This window comes from Lasioglossum baleicum, chromosome 12 (genome assembly GCF_051020765.1).
Source record: "Lasioglossum baleicum chromosome 12, iyLasBale1, whole genome shotgun sequence".
Classification (NCBI taxonomy): Eukaryota; Metazoa; Arthropoda; class Insecta; order Hymenoptera; family Halictidae; genus Lasioglossum; species Lasioglossum baleicum.
The window spans coordinates 11,163,713-11,178,614 of record NC_134940.1 but is presented as its reverse complement, the minus strand read 5'-3'; the positions used below and the strand labels follow the sequence as shown (position 1 = coordinate 11,178,614).

General features: G+C 38.9%; 1 protein-coding gene and 1 long non-coding RNA gene across 7 annotated transcripts in view; one reads left to right on the top strand and one right to left on the bottom strand.

Annotated features, from left to right (window-relative positions):
* The window catches only part of LOC143214395 (alpha-tocopherol transfer protein-like), a 28,621-nt gene that overhangs the window by 12,587 nt on the left and 1,132 nt on the right, over window positions 1–14,902 (top strand). For 3 of the 6 annotated variants that reach the window (XM_076435422.1, XM_076435423.1, XM_076435421.1), the window contains exons 2-4: window positions 11,974–12,147; window positions 12,367–12,920; window positions 14,129–14,279. In XM_076435422.1, the coding sequence (XP_076291537.1) occupies window positions 11,979–12,147; window positions 12,367–12,920; window positions 14,129–14,279 (874 nt within the window). In that variant the 5' untranslated portion in view covers window positions 11,974–11,978. Of the gene's footprint in view, window positions 1–4,212; window positions 4,330–10,627; window positions 10,802–11,569; window positions 11,867–11,973; window positions 12,148–12,366; window positions 12,921–14,128; window positions 14,280–14,902 lie in introns of those variants that run through there. The other 3 variants (XM_076435419.1, XM_076435418.1, XM_076435420.1) reach the window with 3 other exon arrangements.
* Window positions 925–7,110, bottom strand: LOC143214413 (uncharacterized). Its single transcript, XR_013010143.1, has 4 exons — window positions 6,213–7,110; window positions 5,833–5,951; window positions 4,185–5,658; window positions 925–1,917 (listed from the first exon to the last, which is right to left on the bottom strand). It is a non-coding gene; the product is annotated as an uncharacterized LOC143214413 (long non-coding RNA).

Genomic DNA, 14,902 nt, shown 5'->3' with positions numbered 1-14,902 from the left:
TAACAGCTCGATAACATATTTTCACCGGCAAAGTTAATCCCGCACGGGCCCGCCCTTATCGTAAACGCTAATTGCACCAACGGCGGCCGAAATCCTCTACCAGCAGAAATACACTCGCTGTTTATCTCGATTTTTTACGGGCTCGTCCTTAACCGGCGATCTGCCCAACGATTCCACCTAATTCCCGTCGTTCTTTCCGACCTGGACCCCAAGGCTCGACTTTCCGATCCGGCTAGATTGTGCATTTTTATTCGTATGCGTTGCGGATCTTCGTGTACAGTGCGCATAAAACTGGAGAACGAGATGGTGCATTTTAACGAACATCGCTGGTATCGTTATTTTAATTATTTTATTTGACTTTTGGTTGACCGAAGACATTCGTTTGCTCTGATTATGTAGGATTATTTATGGAAACGTATGCACCGCGCGAGCAATTATGTGCACGATTTGAAAATAGAAAGAGACGTGATTACCAAAGAATAAAATATATAAAAAAAACTTTAGAAACCACACTTGCTAAAACTAAAAAGGAGAAAATAATTTTTTTCCTGGTTCTCCATAAAATACTGAATCCGGTTACATCGTTAATAATATTTTTCCCCAAAATTTTAAGCAATTAGTTCAAAATTTCTTCTGTTATAAAATTAGTGTCGAAATAGATAGAAAAATTTAATAAAATAAATTTAAATAAAATCATGACATTTCTTTTAGTGACTATAAATAAAAGCGTGGAGCGGCCACGAAGATTACGTCAATATAGTTTAGCGCTCCACGCTTTTATTTTTATAGACACTAATGTTATGATTTTATATAATATAAATTTATTTTATTAAATTTTTCTATCTATTCCGACACTAATTTTATAACGGAAGAAATTTTGAACTAATTGCTTAAAATTTTGGGGAAAAATAATAAATAAAAAAATTATTTTCTCCTTTTTAGTGTATTTTAATATAAGCGTGGTTTTTAAAAAGTTTTTTTTATATATGTTATTTTCTACTTTTATTGTCATCGGAAGCAAGTGTGTGTATACAAAATTTCAGCAAGATTGGACTATGGAAAGAGGTTTAAAATTCGATTACAAGATTTGACGCATACAACACAACAACGACACCAAAACAACAAAAAGTTAAAAAACGTGGTAAAAAGATAAAATGGACGTCTTCATGAATATTGGGCGAGGTCGACGCCCTCACACAATCGGGATCGCTGCAGATTTATTCGCGCGTCAACAAGACCAGCGGCGGCCATCGCGCACGGTTTCGAAATCGCTGCGGTGGCTCCGATGGCACTGACGCCTCGAAAAGAAGAATACGAATGACCCTGATCATGGAACAGGTTCACCTCGAGCTTAGACCCCTCCCTCCCAGCAGCTCGTGCACCTTCGAGGTCGTCGATGGTGAAAGAATTCGACCTTTGAGAACGGCCGGTGTCGTAACACAAGAGCTTGTTCACTGAACGGCTGATGCGCCGATAACAAAGCTTGTGTTTTCATGTCTTTCGACGGTGACAACACCGGCTTACACAATCGTTCTTCACGATTTTTCACGTTCTGTGACAACATTTTTATTAAACAATGGTGTAAATATTGTTGGATATAGTGTAAGATGTTTGTACTTGATCAATCAGTGGTTCAACAAGTTTGTACTAAAAGTGAACTGCCGTTTCTACTTTATTGCCATTTACAATGCTAATTCCGACCTAGTGACGATGACTGACATTGTTCAATATTAAAACACAATCGTATTAATATTTATGATGTAATAATTAGCCGGGCTGATGATTGGTTACCTTCGAACCACATCCACTTCGCTCGCGTTTCCTGATAGATTACGTTAGGTTGGATATGTATTTAAGATGGAGGACGGCGGAGGGAAAAAGCGTCGATGTGGATACGGTTCTGTTGCCTCGGTTCTCCTTCAAATGTAAACATGTTATCGAAAGCAAGTAGCTAATTTTTCTGTTATTTCGTTGAACAATTGCACAATCTACTTATTTCAAATCTGTTTCGGTCGAAGCGTATACTGTGCCGCCATCTCGATTAAGACACCGCGCTGGTAACTAGGGATGGGATCAAGTTCAATATGTACTCACGAATCCGAGTCAATTTCAATAACCAAGTTTCATTTCATGGGTTTCGATTACTACTTAAAAGCAATAATGTCTCCATGATTATATTTGAAAAGTATTCATTTTGTACAAACTGATATCGAACCTCGGAATGAGTACTTACAAGTTTCGAAAAGACACTTCGATGTTGAAAGGAATCGAATCTTTCACAAGTAGTACTCGAATCTTGGAAATCAGAACTGCACAGTAGGTTTTAAGCACTTTCTTCATTAAATTCGTAACTATTTAAGAATAACATTTCCGAATAAGATTATGAAATTACAGTTAGACATGTTGAATTAAATTATGCATTAGAGGACAACATAACGTGAATTGATTTTAAAGGTAAAAAAATAATGATTAGAAAAATCAGAGAATTTCCGGTACAATATTCATAAAAGTTTCGAATCTGTTCGACCAAGATTCGAATATACTTGCAAGTATTATTTCCGTTTGCCAAAGTACTTATAAAAGGTTCGAAACTGTCTGGCATAGGTTCGAATATACTTAGGACTTAGGAGTACTATTTCTGTTTTTCGAAGTACTTACAGAGATCGAACCGTTGCGCCGAAAACATTTAAAAATTTATTAACAGCAAATACGATCGATAGAAGAACCATATTTAATTACAGAGAGTTCGAATTCAATCAATCAAAGTTTGTACCTGTTTGCGAGGTACTTGATCCCATCCCTACCGGTAACTCGTCATTTGTAACGTCATCTACATCGTTAAAAGATTTTATCAAATACAGTGCATCTGTTCTCGATGAAAAAATACGTAAAATTAGTTTAAAGTAGTAAACTCTATTTTGTGAACGTCTCGAGCGACGAGAATGGAATGTATTTTCCATTGTTCTGCAGCAGGGCCCTGCGAGAAACTGTTTTGTTATTTTTTAGTCTGGGTTAAGACACGGGAGCGGTCGTCAAGTGCCGAACAAACACGAGCGGGAAAGTTGCGCAATTAAAGGAGTTTACGTTGCGCTTCTCCGCGGCTAATTACTATTTTCAATCGCGTCCTTGATCCTTTTTCGCCAAGACCCTCCCGTGATCGATCGTCCTTCCCTCGAACTGTCGCGACAAGGAAAATATGTCGATTGATCGCGAGCCTTCGACCGAAATCTCGTAATTTTCCTCTTGCGCCTCGTTCGTCAATCCTTTATTCAAGATCCAATATGCATGAGCCGAGATTAAATAATAGCGCCAATTGCGATTGTAACTAATGTGAATTTTATTCATTCGATATCCAAGTAGTCGAGCAAGTAGATTTTTTTCAGTGAGTAGTTAGGTAAGCAAGTGTATGCCGGTCACATATGGAAAATTAGAAGAATATTTAAATTCAGACGTAGAACACAGTACTGCTCGTCACGGGTACTGCACGTACTACGGTTTACAAAAATAGATAAAAACTGTTCCGGATAACACGTATTTGTATGTATTATCGAGCACTTACGCGCGCGTAATGAGCGCATCATGACCCCGGGGAATCAATCAACAGCCCGCATTTAGTATTTGTTCAATTATCTCCGAGTAATGACGAGTTTTAATGGCAGCGACAGTAATAAAAGGTGAATAATGAATAATCTAACGCGCGAGAAACATTGTGGTAAAAAGTAACGTTCTCTGGTTTATGTAACAAGTGTTATTAGGTCGTTAGGTTATTTTGTATTCTAATCCGGCACGTACAGTGCGAAACACTATTATTCCTATAGAGCATAAAAGCAGTCCTAGGTAAATAATTTCCGTTCGCTATTTTCGATCAAAATAACGAGAAGATGAATTATTAAAATTAATGGGATTGAAATTGTGAGATTAATGGCAGCCAAAAAGTGAAACTTTGCTTCACCGTAAACTCTCGACGAACACTTAGTGTGATTCTTAAAAACGGGGAAGCGAGCCGGAATTATGCGAGATCTTGACGTAAGCGATTATATAAACGAGCACTTGAAAAAGAAGGAAGCTTCGCTGTTTGCCGCAAATTTAGCAACAAATAAATGCATGCGTAAACGTTTGCACGCTCTCGTCTGCTGTTTTACAATTCTAATGATCGCGGCTTGTCTCGTGCCTCCATAACTTACGATTAGTATTTTAACGATGACAACGCAGTTAATCCGCGACGGATCTCTGGACACTATGCGAATTTGAAGCTGCGCGTCGACGTTCATCGGTCCGCGAATCTTCCCGGTCGTAGATCATCACATTCTGGATCCTTCATCGTGCACTGTAAGTAATCATTGTCACTCTTGATCAATTTAAATGTATAGGCCAATCGTTTCTACATTTTTCGTTTTCACAAACGATCTTCGTGGCAAACAAAGTCTTTCCGCGATTAATTAAATCGTTTTTTCGTCAATTTCACGGTCTCTCATCGATTGATCGTACTGAAATAGGCGCGAAACTTGCATGTCACGATGGATTTTCTTCATTTCCTGCCTGCATTCGACATTGTTAAGAATTCATACATGAATCACACAAATCATTGGCCATTTATGATCAATTTTTCTTCTTTTCCGTTTTCTTTGTTTGCCTATTACGTCATCTCACTCATGTGCTCCTTAGAAACCTGACAAATTCAAACCGACTCGTTGAAACATCAATAGTATCTACTTCCTATAAATCGATCCAAAATTATATTTTTCGAATTAATTAGAAATAATAATCATACTGACGAGAAAGATTATGTGGAAGGCTGATAAGCAGCGTGCACAGTAAAATCGCAGATATCGTTATCAACGAATGTGCAAATTCCGCGAACAAACTTTTCCAGATTTCGCAATCATGCAGGGCGAGGACCTTTCGTCATTTTTATTACAACATCGCAGAACGTCCGGCAATGTTGCGGAACAACGAAAAGATAAAGAAAAAAGTGGATGAAAAGTTTCTCGAATTAAAATATTTATTGAAGTAGACCTTCCTTCAGAAAGTTTCGAATTGTTAGGAGAAACTTTCTTGAGAAAGGTCACCTACAATAAATGTTCTCCGGGCCGAGACTTCAACGTAATTTTGTTCACTTATTTTTTCATTATTCTGCATTATTTCAGCATCGATTTCAGCAAGGTTTCATCGAAAGTTCTGCGATTATGTTCGTTGAAGGTGATCTTCGTCACAAAAATATTCAATTTTTCAAGACAAACCAACTTCAATAAATATTTCTTCCACTTATCTTTTGGTCGTTCAGTAAAATTTCGTCTTTGATTTAAGCAAAGTTTCACGAGTCTGTCTCGATTCCCTCGAAAGTTCTGCGGTTTTGTCATAAGTATGACCATACGTTCGCAAGTACGTCGTTTCCGGTTCCCGCACTGGAAGGACAACAATGCCAGCCGGAATAGCGCGTCACTGTCACGCGTATACTCGTTCCAGTTGAATAGCAACCCGGGAATATTTGTCGTCGCTTCGAACTTGTTAAGAGAAGCCTGCGAAGGGACCGTTTTCGCGACAAAGCGTTGGAATCTGCGACGACGCGCTCGCCAAATCAGTTTAGCGAGTTTCTCGGTTGGTAAACAGCGACATTTCGAGGTATCGTTCACATGAAAATCGTTGCACTCGAAATACCTAAAAATAATGTTAATCCTAGGTTATTTCACAGTAATTTACAGAAGATTACAAAGCATGAAGTTGTTCGTCAAGATTCGCAGAATACAAATTTGTTTGCAATTCTCGAACAGCAGAAGGTTCTACTTAATTTCTATTTGCGTGGTTTTGCAGAAACTTCTGCAATTTACTCACAATATTAAAGAGCCCACCTTGTTGCTCATCAATATTGCATGGCTCTGTATTGTGTTGTGCAAACACGTCTCTTCGTAACGTTATTTTTCACCGTTTATTTTGTAATTTTTGTTTTGCACCTGGAATACGAATGCGGTGAATAATTTTTCTTGCCGATGGCTTTACGAAACAATAAGATACACATGTAACGTCACTGAATTCACCTTGTGGTTCGTTAATATTACATGACACTGCGTTTTATTATACACGAACATGCTGTGCAATTTTACTTTTCGCGATTTATTCGACGCGAACTTTCTGGCGCACATCACACGAGAATCTATACAATTTTTCCTACTCGTTGGCTATCGAAAACGTAAAATATAATTCATAGTAATTACTTTGCATTTGGCTTCGTCAACGTCATGCCATAAAATTCGATTATGCAATAGATTCCTGCTCGGCAAAAAATTGTTTACCGGATAATTCTATCGGTGGCCGAGCGAAACTTGTCTGGAGCGCATCGTGCATACGACAAATTAGGTCTCTGGTCGGCGATGCGTTTAACAGATTCACTGTCCTGCCAGCCATAATTGGGTGACACCATTCCTCCTATCCAGGATCCAAAATTACATGAATTTTACAAGAACCTACAGAAACTAAAAAGTAAACTCCAAGTAGTTAGACTATGATGAGAGTTATACATTTATGATCATTTACTTATAATACCAAACAATGAAAACGCTTAAAGAAGTTAAAATTACAGTTATGAACTTTATGCATTTGTGTGACAAAAATGTTAGAAGAAGTTAAAAATGCTATTCTATTATTTTCAGCCTATTAAACATATTAAAAAAGAAAATAACTTTCTATTTCACTCCAAAAAATTTTTATTTTACATAAAAGTTCTAGTCTACTAAATGTGTCAAGAGAAGCTATAAATTTATAACTCTGAAATTTTTATTTCTGCATAAAAAAACGTCATAATCACTTCGACGATCGTTGAGGTGCGGTTTAATTAAATATTACCGCGACCTCGTGAAAATTTTTGAGGCGGTTGTTGACCAGGAATCAGTGTGTTAATATCGCGGCTCTCCCGGAAAATTTTCAGGCAGAAATTTCGCGAGTATACTCGGCGACACAGTGTTGAACAATTCTACGCGGAGGTTCTATCGCGGACAATGCATTTCCGATTAAAATACACACGTAACTGGCGCGTATGATTCAACGGCCGCATTGCGAGTTACGTTATCGCAATCGCATGCATCGAATGAGCGAATACCACGAACAACATTTTTTTCCACCTATCACGGACGCGATGCGCTTTTAAATCGGCGACGACGCGCATTCTTTCGACGATTTCTATGCAGCGAGCGTACCACGCTGTCAGGACGATAACACTAGCGAAAGAACGTCCTTATGACAATCGTAAAGGCCCGTTTATTCGTCACACGACGATTACTCTCGTTCGCGAACATCGTTCTGCCGTGATTTTTAACGCACCGCGAGATTTATAGACGATTAAAGTCGCTATTGTGGACACTGGAAATATTTCTTTAAAAGAAGAAGAGTTTATTATGTACGAGTTTCCTTCTTTATCGATTTTTTGTTCCGGATTTGTGCAATTTTTGTATTAAAGACAGAGTGGTTCATGGAATATTGTATTAGTAATTGTTTGAGAATCCTGTCAATTTTTTTTAGAGAATTAGAATTTTATTTTAATATTTTCATCGTTTTGGGAAGTTTTATAACGTCTGTATGGTAGAGAAGCAATCAATTTAAATTGTAAGGCCTATCAAGTTGATCTCCAACGCCATTTTGATTTCCTCCTCGTTAAAGAGATGGTAGTTCGCTCGCGAGTGCGCCTGGTACTCTCATTATTAACACAAACAATGCCTCGTCAGGGGTATTGTACATTAAGAATTGTTATTATACAACGTCTCCGGTGCATGCCAACATTTCAACGAAGAACAATTCATTAAATTTCGCTTGGATAGTTCTGTTCCCGTCCTTCCGTTCTCTATTAAACCAATTATATATATTGGTCAATAGATATATGAATACGTAGGACATATTTTGTTGAAAGCATAATGCTTAGTGCATTCTTCGAAAACGTTGCTTAAGAACACAATACGGCAAGAATGCAGGACAAGCTGCGTGCAGGTTGCATCGGTGCAGCTTTCTTCGGCGCGGCGAGAGAGCGCTTCCACGCTCCAGCTGCAACGCCTGCCATTGAAAAAACATAATTGCCAGGCTAAATCGCGTACTAAAGAGAAAAAAAGGAAGAGCGGCACCGAGGGAATTATTTCTCGTGGCCGCCATTATGGTGAACGGTGAATTTTCGACCTGCCACGCGAGTACAGTGATTGTTCGGACCGCGAGGAGCATCCGTCGACTCGAAGATACTTAATTGCGGTTGGAACCGCGATAGAATCTGGAATAGTGCTTCTGTGTCCTAAAACGTGAATCGTCGCATACTTTCTCGCGCGTAGGATCTCGTATCTCTCGAGACATTCGTTAATTAGCCGTTCGAGTGACGCGGAATCGGGTCTAATTGAAAATTCATGGTGATTTGCAGGAAGCGATTTTTATCTCATTCATTTCGTTTTGTGGAGAGTCTCTCTTCGCATTGCCGCGGAATAATTTTTCACTTACAGACTAGAGCAGGTTAATTACGCCAATTTCTCCGTGCTGCCCGCCGTTTTATCGGCCGGCGAATTTAATCTTCGGTGCAGCTGCGATTCCGGGACGCGCACAATATATCGGATTGGATTCAATTGGATTTCGGCGAGCGACAGATTTTTTCCTCGGTTTTCAAACGAAAACGCTGCCGCCTGTTTCTAAACGCGCGCGAGACTAATTAAATCGAATTACCTTCCGCGTGCAGTTTTCTTCTTTTAACCGGGGACAGATTGACATTTTCGCGAGACCGTGATCCCTTGCGAAAAGAAGGAGTCGCGTGCGCTAACGTCGTTATTATTCTTCGAACTTGATGGATTTACACCGGTCGCGAGTGTATCGAATTAAATGAAAAATGTGGTCGAATAAAAATCGACGGGAAATAAAAGCGGTGCGGTCGGAAGGTCTTCTTGCATGTTGTGTTTCCAGATAAAAATTATGCTTCGTTAATACCGTCGTGACGTTCATTTCTACAATAGCCTTCCCAATTACAATAATTTATGTATTGAAACATTTTCAGTTTGATGTTCTTGTGTGACGCTGGTCATTAACATGTCTAATTTTATCCTAATGTTCATTCTTGCGTATAACACCGTCAATAGCCATACAAGAACATTGTAGCAGAAACAATTGCACGATTTTCAATAAGCTTGACGGCATCGCAATTCTTCAAAAATAGGTCAATTATTATGTCATTATTGTGTGTGGCACGGCGATACATAATAAACAGAAGGTATTCGAGCTTCTGCAAATTACGAGAATTAAGTTATAATTTAGCAGTGGACTCGAAGGATGAAGAAGGAACTCAAGGTATCGTGACACAGTCTCGATCGTGTAAATATCGATCGATATTACCGGGCGAATGCGTGTCGAACTGTTTGTAAACAATGATTACCGTTCTCCCGCCGCGCTTCCTTGTTCTAATTGGCGGTCGCTGATTAAATGATGGTCGGAAACAGTGCTAGTCATCGCTTATGAAACCGCGTTGCGTTGGTATACGCGCACAGGCCTGCACTGGAAACTGATAATACCGGTGCAGATAACACGCAGTCCGGTTTCAGCCTAACGGAGTGGCTGACGCGTTCCCATTCTTCGTCGAAACGGGAAAACGGGATCTTCGTTTCGATCAGTGCCACTCTAATTACCTAATTCGATCCTCGTTTTCCCTTTCGAAAGCCGGAGATCGAGATCGGATCGTGAAATGAAAGCAATCGCGAGGGAAAGCAACTTATGATTCTTTGCAATAAACTATTAACCCGTTAGCTGTGCTGTTCGATTTTTAAAGCGGGTTGCAACAATTTTTTAATACTTCGTTGCTCACACTGCGGATCCTATTGCAAAATCGAAGTTTTCTACATCGTTTAAATGTAGATTGCGATTTCACGCATTTGTGAGAAAAATTAGGAGAAAGTTGAAACAGTAGAAATATTAAAAGAATCATTTTCAAAAGAAATTCTCAATTTTTAAAATTGCTGAATAAAGAAGAAATTTCTGTTTGATCCGATTGGTGCATTCTTATTTTGCACAAAGATCCAATTATAAGAAGCGAGAGCCACATAAAAATTGATTGCATTCATAAATTATTTTAGTCAGTTGGAAATAATTCGTTGAAGTGTATCATTTCTATTTATGAAGTTGACTCAGATACTTTAGGAAACCAATGCACAAGTGTTTATAACGATACACGGAAAATTGATAACCACGCTGTGAATAACTCATAGCCTATATTATGTGACGTTTTCTATTTAAATATTTTAAGTCCAGTGATATTGAGATAACTAAATGAAAAGATAAAGATGACTCCACACAATTGTTCCCTGACGAAATGACTAAAATAAAATCGATGATAAAATAGTGAATAATGTATGGTTATTCGTCTGTGCTTATTTTAAATGAGCATGCTTACGAAAAGAATCAAGAGCAGTGAGCAGCAATGAAAAGATAATTTATAAAAGTCTCGAAAAATTCTAAATAATTTGCGGCTTATCGTCGGTGCCCAGAAATATTCATAAATACATACATGTATGTATGACGAACACATTTGTGTTCATTTGTACCTAAAAATTTAAATAAATGGAGAATATATATAGTATAACTCACAGCACGTTTCCGTGTTTAAGCAGTCGTAAACGCGACTGGGCACAATGTGGTCGAAAACTTAGTAGAGAAATGGGTGGTCAAATTTCAAATTTGCAAATCTTGAACGAACAGTAAAATCGTAACACAAAACAGTAACAGCAGAAAGGGGGAGCTGTCCACAGGTTTTCACAAAAAAAATCCCACGAAAGAAAAATGGATCGAGTAGCACCAGGTATGGAAAATACAAAAGTGATTCTCCACAAAATTTCCACAGAAAAATCATAAGAAAAAATGCACAATCCCAGATCGCCTGCACCGTAAAAATTAAATTCTACTGAGAAATTGCTCTACTAAAGTTTGTCAATAAAATTCTAAACGAAATCTCATTCGGCACCATAGCGAATCGGTGTAAACACCGACGAACGGATCGGGGTCACTGAGGTTCCGAATCGCTAGCAGGTTACGGAAGGTTGAGATAGTTAATATGTACTGACAATATGCAGACACATCATAAATCGACGAGTGACTCACCGTCGTGATGGAACCGAGTCGTTTTTCGTTGCCGCGGCGTCGAATGATTACTCAACCAGTTTCGATGCTCTAATTAAAAAGTTTGCGAGCCGAGTGTCCGGCCAGTAGTGTCTTCGCGGATGTTCCCGGGTATCTGTTGGCGGTTGGAACCTCGCGGAACTCGATCCTACGCTGGGTCGCAGGAAACGTAAAAATCGCGGTGGACTTGCGAAGTTGGTGCGCCGATGTGATCATTAATAACTGCTTTTCGTCGAAGCAAACCGTCCCGGAGGATTCCTAAACACTGTTAGGGTTAGAAGACAACAATTAAAATTGGCAACAAGCCTTCAGTTTTCATTTCGTTACTATTGCTGGGGCTCAATCTGATCCAGAGTTTAGTGGTGACGATCGTGTGAAAAATTGAATGGAGATTACACATATCCTGCGGTTACATCTTGATCTAAGTGACAGTGTAGTTTGATCTCTCTAGGTTCGCGAGAGTTGAACTGTTACAAATCGAGAGGCTCATCAAATTCTAGTTTCGTTCCGAGGGTGTTGCACGTGATAACTATTGTTCATACTCGAAAAGTTTTCAGTAGACGGTTGTTTGCACGACAACCGAGCGATGCCTGTCGCTCTCTTTACATAAATTCGTTTCCAAACATTGCGTGTCCTTCATTGACGGTACAACAGATCCTCGTAAATATTCTGTGTTTCGTGTTGTGCGCTCGTTAATTCATTAAAATGTCTCAACTGATATGCAAACTGATCGACGAAGACTTTCGGAGTAAGTGCTAAGATAGTTTTGTCTTTAGGAGCGCTGGTTTTATGATTGCATACCCGCATTTTCTGAAGGGGAAAGAGGTGTTTAAGTGGAGTGATTTGGGTTCGCAGGCACGATGTTGACTCGTCTCGAGAAGGTGCCCAGCCTGAAGTTAGGTGAATTCACGCTGGAGCTTGAGCTCGAGCACCCAAGCCCGGAGCTGGAGGAGGTCGCCAGAAAGGAGCTCCGAGAGTCGCCAGAAGTGCAGAAGGAGGCCATTGCTAAACTCAGGGAACTGTTAAAAGGTGAGCACTCATGGCAGAAAATTTTCAAGGAAAAGAAATATTTCTAAGAAAAATAATTTTAAGAAAATATTTCTATAACATCACAACTTGTAAAAAGATCTGAAATCCGTCATTTTGGTTCGGTAGTTCTTAACTTTGGGTTCTTACGGTGGTCTCGGGCGATTTTCATTTTTCATAAAAAAATTCCGTAAAATTTAAACAATAATTGTGCATCTACAGCCGAGACAGACCTCAAGGTACCACTAGACAACGACCCCTGGATGATCCGCTTCCTCAGGCCCACCAAATACTATCCAGAATCCGCGCTGAAATTGGTCAAGAATTACTATGCCTTCAAGGTGAAGCACGAGAACGTGTACAAGGGTCTGAAACCGAGCAAAGAGAAGAACATCTTCGAACACAATATCCTAACAGTCTTGCCGAACCGAGATCAGCATGGTCGGAGAGTGCTGATCATCGAGCTAGGGAAGAAATGGAAGCATAACAAATGCAGTTTGGACGAAGTCTACAAAGGATGCGTTCTCTATCTGGAGGCAGCCATTTTGGAACCTAGCACACAAATCGCAGGAGCTGTTGTGATCTTCGATATGGATGGTCTGACGCTTCAACAGACCTGGCAGTTCAATCCTCCGTTTGCAAAGAGGATATTGGATTGGTTGCAAGAGGCTGTGCCGCTTCGGGTCAAGAATATCCACATTATCAACCAGCCTTATGTGTTCAACATGGTGTTCGCGCTGTTCAAGCCGTTCCTCAGGGAGAAACTGAAGAACAGGGTGCGTTGGACAAGAATCATTCTCGGATCATTTTAAAATACAATTTTAAACTCGGATTAATAGTCGGACGCTCTAAAAAAGACGATACAGTAAATTTTCTATAGATGCGAAGGCCTCGGGGGGATTTCTTCGCATCTGTCGCATTTGGTACTATTTTTTGAGCTTCAAAGGCCGAGCCGAACGTAGAAAAGGACAGCGCGTGTAAAGAGAGACCACGCGCGGGCCTTTAATGGCGACGGCAACTGTCCGTGTCTCTTTCTTTTCTATACGCTATCCTTCCTTGCGCCCGAAACGTTCATCGTCAATTATACCACTAAATACAGTTGAAATTATATCGTGTTTGGTATCATTTTGCATTAGAAAAATGCCAGGGATATGTTACTGAAAATTCCATAAAAAAATAATGAAAAATAAAGAAGATTAAATATTGGTGTTACATTGTGATGACGCACAGGCGTTTGAACTGTGCCGACGACTGCGACTCTCCACGTCGCGTTAGTAGTGGTTCACACCGATATACCAAGCCGAGATCAGATTACTAAATTGGGGGGGATATTTTTTTCGCATTTATCGTACAAAAATTTTCGCATCTATAGAAAATTTACTGTAACTCTTTTAATATTGTACTATATGATTTGAACATTTTTGGGAAGCTAGAGCAATAAGTTTACTACAGGATATGAAGAACAGATTTTTCAAAAATTGCAATTGTTCGGAATTGTAGAAAAAACACTAAAAGTTGCATTTTACAACTTTTTTATGTGGGCCTATATTGAAAATTTCGTCAAAATCGGTCGACGTTGCAATGAGCTACAAAAGTTTAAAGATTTTCGGCCTCTAACTGCAATAAATCTAAGGATTCTTAGAAACTTTCACAGTGCATATAATTGACATGGATCTATAAAACGTATTTTTTAAATTTTCAACATAGGCCCACATAAAAAAGTTGTAAAATGCAACTTTTAGTATTTTTTCTACAATTCCGATCAATTGGAATTTTTGAATAAATTTCTTTTCGCATCCTGAAGCAAACTAATTGCTCTAGCTTCCCCAAAAAGTTCAAATTGTATACATAGTACAATATTAAAAAAGCTATCGTCTTTCTTAGAGCGTGCGAATATTAATCCCAGTCACTGTATCTAGTTTAATTACACGACCTTGAAGCGTTGTTTCAAAGTCCTCGGAACATAATTTGTTTGTTTTTTTAGATTATTTTCCACGGTACCGATCGCAAATCCTTGCACCAGTACCTGTCGCCTAAGTGCTTGCCTGATTGCTATGGCGGCAGCCTACAGATACCACGTGTCACTGGACCACAGTGGTTGGAACTGTTATTGATGTGTGATCAGGAGTACGATGGTACGTTCAAATGCTATTGTAATCAACTATTTATTCATTGTTTAACAACGATCGGTAAGTCGATCTCGAGGTCTCGGGAAGCAGTAAATAATTTTTTAATGAACATTGTACTAAAAAGAAATAAATTAGCATCTCGAAGACGAAATATAGAGTCTGAACAAGTTAACTGTGTCCATAATTGTGTATACCTTAATCTTTTTAATAAGATCTCAACACCAATTTTGAGGATTCAAGATGCAACAAAATTAATTATTTTTAATATTTCATATTCTGTCGGTTCAGGAAGCTTGCTACTTACCATTAGGCCTTCTCGGTTTCATTTAGGGCTTGGAAGAATTAATTCAACTATTCAAAATGTATCTCAATTGAATGTACTAAGATTTATTGCTTGGAAAAATTAATTTAGGAGTTCGATAAGTATCTCTATTTAGCCACTGAGATCTAATGCTCGGAAAAATTAGTGTGGCTTCAAAATTTGTCAATATTTAATTCCCTGCACCTGGCGGCTTACAAAAATTAATTAAAACATTCAAGAAGCATTTTATTTTTAAATGAATGATATATGAAATTGAGAAATTGTTTCATTACGCAGTACTGTTTCGTTTAAAATTGTGTTTCTGTTG